The sequence below is a fragment of the Chrysochloris asiatica genome, unplaced genomic scaffold (genome assembly GCF_000296735.1).
Source record: "Chrysochloris asiatica unplaced genomic scaffold, ChrAsi1.0 scaffold00135, whole genome shotgun sequence".
Classification (NCBI taxonomy): domain Eukaryota; kingdom Metazoa; phylum Chordata; class Mammalia; order Afrosoricida; family Chrysochloridae; genus Chrysochloris; species Chrysochloris asiatica.
Window position 1 is genome coordinate 693,030 of NW_006408653.1, and position 8,489 is coordinate 701,518.

An 8,489-nucleotide genomic window follows, 5' to 3' on the forward strand; every position below is an offset into this window, starting at 1 on the left:
TTTTTCTTACTCTTTTACAATAATGGTCCTATGCAGTATTTCTCCTGTTGTGACAGACTACTACTTTCACTCAGCGTAATGTTCTCAAGTTTCATCCATGTTATGCGGTGGCTTGCAGCTTCCTTGTTTTTCTTCAGGGTGGCATAGTATTCCATTGTGTGTATGTACCACAGTTTATCCATTCTTCAATTGATGGGCACTTAGGCTGTCTCCGTCTTTTTCCTATTGCAAATAGTGCTGCTGTGAACATTGGTGTGCATATATCTACTCATGTTATGGCTTGTATTTCTTGTGAGTAAATGCCAAGTAGAGGGATTGCTGGATCATAAGGTATTTCTATTTCCAACCTTCTGAAGAAGCACCATATTGCTTTCCAGAGAGGCTGGACCATTTTTCAGTCCCACCAGGAATGGAGGAGCATCCAATCTCTCCACATCCTCACCAGCACTTATTGTCCTCTATTTTGACCTTTGATTTTTGTATGTTTTGTTTTCCCCTTCTATAGTATTGTCTTTTAGACAGGCTTCTCTCCATATGAGGGAGCATAAAAAAATTCATGAAAAAATAATGGAATTTTCCCATGAACTTTTTGAAGCCCTCTCAAAAAGTAGAGATATCAGTGAAAATACAGACAGGAGCTCCTATTACCACAAACCCATGAAACTTAACTTCTATGTCAGGCCTTAAGATTGGATAGAAGTTGATTGTAAATTATCAGTTAGATATGAGAATGTAATAGGAAATAGTGAACATAAATAGAATCTTTCGAAGACACTGTGTTATTTTTGGTTGCCTTCACAACCAGGAAGCTAAAGCTGTGACTCATAAAATACTTCCTTTATTGCCTTGTTTTCCAATGGAACAAGCAGCATTGTTATCACCTCAATCTTCTTGTTTCCAAGGAGTGGCTGGTGAGCTTGAACCACCAACCTTGCGGTTCAAACCAATTTTGCAGTCCAATGTATTACCCTGTAGTGTCACAACAGAATCTCAGACCATATCCTAGACCAACAAAAATCTGTGCTTTAGCAAGATCCACCTGAGCATTCACATACACATAATAACAATATAGCCACATCCTACTTGATGGCACTCAACAGCAACAACAACTTTCCATCCAAGGATGCTTGCATTTTAAATATTTTCCTTTGAAATAAAGAAGACAGAATAAATGTCTGTGCATATTTCAAATGTTTAGTCTTCAGTCTTAATTTTGATCCATGTATTCACTTCTTTGATAATATCCTTATGATAAGGGCAGACTGCAAGGTCAGTTTGAATTGCAAGGTCAGTGGTTCAAACTCATCAGCCACTCCTTGGAAACCCTATACAGGGTTGCTGTGATTCAGAACCAGTGCAACAGCACTTAACAACAACAACAACATATAACTTTAACTCTTACACTCCTCCCAGTGTTTTCCACTATCTTCTTCATTTTTTATGACTCGCCTCTTATTGTTTATTGCCATTCCCTTCATGTAAATTAACATGTTTCAGCCCTCTAGTCACTTATTTACCCTCACTTCCCTTTCCTTCCCATCACACCCCTAATAATCACCAAAGAATGTTGATTTTAGTGTGAAAATCTTTCTTTGATTTTTTTTACAAGGCTGTTGTTGTGTTAAGTGATGTCTAGTCAGTTACAGCTCATAAAAATCCAGTATAGAGCTTCCAAGGAGCAACTGGTGGGTTTGAACTACCAACCTCATGGTTAGCAGTCAAGCGTTGATCCTACAGTACCACATGGTTGACTTATTTCAATCAGCATAATGTCCTCTTGATTCATCTATGTTATGAGGTGTTTCATAAATTCATTATTCTTTAATGCTGGGTAGTATTTGATTGTGTGTCTGTACCATAGCTTGTTTATCTACTCTTCCACTGATAAGCATTTAGTTTGTTTCCATCTTTTTGCTATTGTAAATAATGCTGTAATAAGCATATATCTATTAATGTCACAGCTTTTATTTCTATAGGATATATACCAAGTAGAGGATTACTGAGTAATATGATATTTCTATTCACAACATTTAAAGAAGTGCCATACTGCTTTCCACAGTGGCGACACCATTTTACAGTCTTACCAACAGTGTATGAGGGTCCTCATCTCGCCAGGTCTGATGATAGGCTGGAGTGAAATGATATCTATTGTATGAAGAAGAATGTGGCATCAGGATTGGAGGAAGACTCTTTAACAACCTGCAATATGCAGATGATACAACCTATCTTGCTGAAAGTGAAAAGGACTTAAAATACTTACTGATGAAGATCAAAGACCATAGCCTTTGGTATGAATTGCACCTCAGTGCAAAGAATATAAAAATCCTCACCACTGGATCAATAAATAGCATTGAGATAAATGGCAAAAAGATTGAAGCTGCCAAAGACTTTATTTTGCTCGTATCAACTATCAACATTCATGGAAGCAGCAGTCAAGAAATTCAATGACATATTGCAAGATCAAAGATGTCAGTTTGAGGACTAAGCCCTAATCCACTGTGTCGGATGCAGGTGGAGTCCAAGCTCGAGCTTGAGTAAACAACCCTTATGTATTTGTATCAGAGACGGCTCCTTGGTGTGTTATGCCCAGAGTTCGGGGTCCCCGATGACCACCCAGGAGCCAACACCGATGTAAATACATAAGGGTTGTTTATTCAAGCTCGAGCCAGGTCTCTAACCTTATCCGATGCAGCGGAATAGGGAAAGAGCCCCGAACTTTTTGTCTGCAGGGTTTTTATAGAGTTTTTTAAACAGCTCAGGTTTCCTAGCTTTACAATCTTTGGATTGGTTAACAATTGGCAAACTATGAGATGTTGCAGTTTAATTGGTCAGGACTGGTGGTCTTTGTTCTTAGGCTAGGGTAAAGGAAAACATCTGGCCTCTGGCCTTGAGCTGCCTGGCTATATATTATTTTCTTGGAGCTAGAGGACATGCTAAAGCTTATATACGAAATGGATTCTTCTCTTTGGTCCTACAGGTGGTCTTTGGGGACCCCGAATTCTGGGCATAACAGTGCCATCAAGTTGGTTCCAACTCATAGTGACCCTGTATAAGTGAGTCTGAGCCACATCCTTAAGATTCAAACAGACCTTGCGGTCCAGTGCTTAAATGGGGAAAATGGGAGATGAAGCAGGCTTGGGAAAAAAAAGGTATGGATTTTAATTTGTGGTGATAGTTGGGTAAATATGCAGTCCTGGAGATGAGGAGTGCTATCTAGGCCAGATACACAAATTTAAGGGAGTTTGTCATATCATTGATCGTTGAAGCCAAGCCACATTAGAGTGTCAATGTGGAATTTATGGAGGAAGACAAAGCCAAGAAGAAAATATCAGCCTCTAAGTGGTGGGCTGAAGAAGGGAAAGCTGAGATGAAATCGAAGGAGAGCGGACAGAAATGTAGACTGAGAATCTAGGAGATGTGTTGCAAAGCTTGTTGAAGGAGTTTCAAAAAAAAGGGTAGTCAGCATTGCCAGATGCTTTAAAGAGGGTAAGGATATGTGAATGACAAGACTTTCTTTGAATTTAGCAGTAAGGATGTCATTAGGGAATCCCAACTGAGTTATGAAAAAAGATATATGCTCACATTACACCTTGAGTTTAATAGAAGGCAAGGAAGTGGAGGGCATGGGTACAAGCAACTTTTTCAAGAATTTAGCAGTGAAGAGAGACAGGGGGTGGTATGGAGAGGGACACACAAAAGTCTTTCCCATCTTTTTTGTTTTAAGCATTGATGGATGTGAGTGGAAATCCCCTACATGGATGGGGCTTATAAAAGTTTTCCTCTGCTTGGCCCTAGACCCAACCTTTGTATTTCCCTGCTGGCTGTCTGCTGGAGGCTGACTCCTAGGAATTGAGTAACTCATGCTCCCCTGGGGGCTACTTTACTATTTAATTGAAATATCCATTGTGAGTAGGAGACTTGGAGAAAGAAAGGAAGGGCATCAATTAGTCCCCTGCCTTTTCCTACTTCAGCATAGGCTCTGTCAGTGGCTGCCTTCCTCCTGGACTCCAGCTCCCATTGGATTTGGGTTCTCCTGTCTTTGAAAGCCCAAAGCACTAAAGGCCTCCCACTGTTGCTGTTTCCCAAGTGCCTCAACATTACTTCTGTTCCCTCTACCCAGCCAAAAGACTATCTAAAAAGCCCCTTCACTAAGAGTCTTTTCAGTTGAACCAACTGAATATAATTCTGCTTCTAGCAGCCCCGGATAGAAACAGAGTTGAAGACATGACATGAAACCCCACATGGCCATTTCTTCTTAAAGGGAGCAGTTAAGAGTTATAGCCTGTGAATAATGTCTGCTGCTTTTAAGCAAATTATACCAAGGCCTGTGTGTCTCTTCCAAGAAATAGCAGCATGGAGGCCAAAAGGCAACCTTTACAAATTCTCTGTAAAAAATGTCAAAAGTCCTATCCTTTCTATACATGAATGTATGTGTGAGTGTACATATGTACTTAATTGCGTGGACATTTATCCTACTGTTTTAAAAAAGAAGGAAAAAGAGATTATGATTGAATGTTGTCATCGGACCTTAATATCTGCCCTGAGAGAAATTGCAAAAAACAAAAAAAATTAAATCACCAGTTGGGACTGTTGGTGTCCCCACTGGGCTCAGCACAACATAGGCCAATGTGTCTTCCATGTGCCCTGACCTCCAAGTCAGTGCCCCAGTTCTGAGACCCAGAGATTTGGGGCAGATGAAAAGAGACAGGGGGCTACAAGTAACTCACGCATGCCCAGAAAATGCTGGGTAGTATAAAGGGAATGTGCAGAGGGTAAACCTGTCTACCAGGTTTCAGTTTCTTACTCATCTTGGCATTAGAGACAGTATCTTTAATCATAGTTTTAATGCAGACAGTTGTGTGTATTTGTGAGCTGAAAGGATGAAAACCTTTTATAAGTCAGAGGCTGAAGATGTAAAGAGGCATCTCTCCCTGGCACAAGGCCTTGGGCAAGTTAGGAGGTTGCAGTCCAATGCACAAAAGGAGCTTAGTCCCATCACTCCCACTCTAAGCCAACATGACTGAGACCAAGAAGAGTCAAAAGACAACTTTTATTAGACACTTTCAGCATATGGACTCTCCATCAATCTGCACCTTCTCCACCACTTTTCTTCTCACACTGGGCACCCTTCCCCTTGGGGGGGGGGGGGAGGTCCTTTAAATGTTTCTCATGGTGGGAGGATGAGGGAGTTGGGCTCCTGGGCTGGCCCTGGGCACTCAGTAGAGTGTTGCTGTCCTTTTGGGAAAGGCAGGACAAGCAGTTTCTCCTCCACAGGCCCCATGAAGAGGAAGGAGATATCCATTTCTTCCCCTTGGGGATTGGTGGTCAGGTCCAGCTGAACAGGGAAGGCCTCACCAGAGCCTTTTGTCTGGGAATCTCCAGGCTTCTCTTTATCCAACTCAGGAAGGTTTTGGACAGATCCTTTTGGCATAGTTTCTGTGGGTGTGTTGGTGCCTTTCTGCTGGTGCCCTTCCACACTGGGGAGGTCTGCAGGTTTCTGGTTAGCAGCAGAGTGGTCTTCTCCAGGGCCAGGAGCCTGATATGAGGACATTTTACAAATGCAGAGTTCCACAGGGAAAGCCATCCCATACCTAGAATGTAGCTAAACTGGTCTGTTCCTTTCTGAGAGAATGGTTCAAAGGTGATACTCTATAAAGGACTAGGTCTTTGGGATAAAGGCTTAAAAAAGCAAAAAGAGATTAGAACAAAAAAGGCCAGAGCTCTTCTGCACCAGCAGAAATGACTGCAAGTGTCACACGTTGCAGAGATGAGCAGAAGTCCAGAGAGATTAAATGACTTGTTCAGAGTTCCCAGTGATGATGTCCCTGCTCCTGATGTTGTCCCAACAACCACATTTTATTAGTTATTTATACTGTGCCAGAATGTGTATAATACCCTTCATCCTGGTCCTGCTACCAGTTTCTCACAGGGATCTGAATGATTTAAGCAGTTCAATCCCATTCCTTAGACAAAGCAATCGAAACTCAGAGAGATAAGTATTGGCCCTGGTCACATGGTTTTCAGGTAGCAGAGTCAGATGAGAACTGAGGTTGTCTTTCTTAACTGCCCTTTCAACTATACCATGCTGCCTCAGTGTAAGTGCTCAATAAACAGTCTGGAAAGGGATTGAATGTTTCCCTGGAAACAGGTTCTTTCTAAAGTTTTTTTGGACACTGAATTTAATGTCCCAGAGGCCTATTGCAGCTAAGTTAGTAGATCCTTGTGTATGGAGGGCTATTCCCTACTGTTTAGAACCACACTCTGTTTAAAACATAATGTGACAAGTCTTTGACCAGCAACCTTGTAGCCAAAGAACAACCCTAATATGATAGTTAAGGCTTTGCGTCAACTTGAATGGACCAGGATTTCCAGTGGCTTGATAGTTGAGATGTAGTCATCCCATGGTAAGATCTAGTACAATATAGTTAACTCTATGATGATAGGCTATTAGCAGTGTGGTTAACTCTTGGATGATTGGCTATGAGCAGGTGTAGTTAACTGTATGATGATTGGCTATTAACAGGCAGATTTAGCTTTATGATGATTGGCTATGAGAAGCCAATCAATTGAAAGGATGTTCCCTCAGGGATGTGGCCTGCTTCCAATATAATGAACACTTAGGAAATGCTTGCTTACTTTCTGCTGGGTCTAGATCTTGCATTTGACTCATTCTCCAATTTCTGGTTCTTGGGACTTGAGCCAGTGGCCTGCCTGTCTGATTGCCTGCTGGATCTGCCTGCCTGACAGACCTGCCAATCTTGGTTCATCTGACCCAGACGTGGAACTCCCCCATCTCTACAGTTATGAGCCACTTCCTTGATATAAACTTCTCTTTATGTATGTATTTGTGTATATATTTATATACACAAGCTTCACTGGTTTTGCTTCTCTAGTGAAACTAGCCTAAGAAACCTAGTAAAGTGGAAATCATGGGTCTTGGGAAAACAATGGAGTGAGTAGGCTGGGGGCAGATAAAATATAGACAACTTTCTTTTTTCTTCACATAACACAAAAATTAGATTGAAAAATACCTGTGTTTCAAAGAAGTCACAATCCACTGAGACAAACTTTTGCAAGAAGTTTTGACTAAGAGAACCTTTACAAAGACCAACGGGCTAAAAGAAAGAAAAAGACAAGGTTATATGAGTATGAAGATTATTGTTGTGGATATGTTGTTAGTTGCCATTGGATTGATTCCATCTCATAGTAACTCCATGTGAAATGATCATAAATAAAAATCAACTTACTTTCTTCTTCTCCAGACAAATAGCCTATCAACACTTTTTTTAGTTTCCATCAGTGCAATAAGCGGACACTGAGTCCAAGTCACTCTAGAATCACCATTACCAACTAGCTATCCACACTAGGCCTACTTCATCCAATTGTAGGAAATGAAGTATTTATTTAGGAACAAAACAATCATTATTATAAACTTCTTTGTATTGAGCTTTAAACTGTGACAACACAACTTGTACCGCTTGAATTTATTAGAAAACTTTTTTTCATGTTTTATATATAGCAACACTTTGTGTATGTTCATGTGAATTTTCTGTCAAAATCACTCACAGTGCCTTCCAATGTCTGTTTATTTAAAAACCAACTAATTTATTTTTATTATAAAATATAAACAAAAATTTTTTAAAAATCTGTAATTGAATGAAAGGTAGCTGTTGTCATAGTGATTTGATTATTTTTTCCCCAATCTCTTTACCTATGGATGTATAGTTTAACTTCACAAAACCAAAAACATGAACATATGTAATATTTGAAGGGGGCTGCAAAGAAGACATACAAATATTCAATAAGCACCTGAAAAGATGAACATCATTAACCATCAAGGAAATGCAAATTAAAACCATAATGAAATATCAGCTTATACCTACTAGGTGTGCATAAGGTTGCTATGGGTCGGTACCGACTCGATGGCACCTAACAACAACAACAACAACCTACTAGGTTAGCTATAACCAAAAAGACAGATGTTGGCAAGGATGTACAGAAATCAGAAAACTCACAAATTGTCGAGAGGATGTAAAATGGTGCGGTCACTTTGGAAAATAGTCTGGCTAGTCCCTCAAATATTAAATATACAGCTCCCATATGACCCAGCAATTCCACTGGTAAGTATACATCCAAAAGAAATAAAAACATAAAAATGTATGCATGAAGCTTATCAATAATTACCAAAGTATGTAAATACCCAAAATGTCCATCATCTCATAAATGGATAAACAAAATGTGGCACATCCATGAAATGGAATATTGTTCAGTGATATAGAAGGATGAAATAGTGGCACATATTATAAATGGATGAACTTTGGAAAAACAAACAAGATGGCAGATCGGGTGGATGTGTACAGAGCTCCGCCAACAACAACACAGAATACCTGACCAAGCAGGCTCAGGGGATGGTCCCAGAACTCTGAACCACATATAAAGGAATACTTAGAAGGTTGGAAGGCTCACAGCCGGGGGAATTTGTGGCAGAA

At 40.3% G+C, this 8,489-nt stretch overlaps 1 protein-coding gene across 1 annotated transcript in view; it reads right to left on the reverse strand.

Annotated features, from left to right (window-relative positions):
- Positions 1–5,167: 5,167 nt before the first annotated feature.
- Positions 5,168–8,489, reverse strand: part of FETUB (fetuin B) — a 12,862-nt gene continuing 9,540 nt past the window's right edge. The window contains exons 6-7 of the mRNA XM_006869744.1: positions 7,032–7,115; positions 5,168–5,536 (exon numbers count right to left, since the gene is read on the reverse strand). Coding sequence (XP_006869806.1) covers positions 5,168–5,536; positions 7,032–7,115 — 453 coding nt within the window. The remainder of the gene's footprint in view (positions 5,537–7,031; positions 7,116–8,489) is intronic.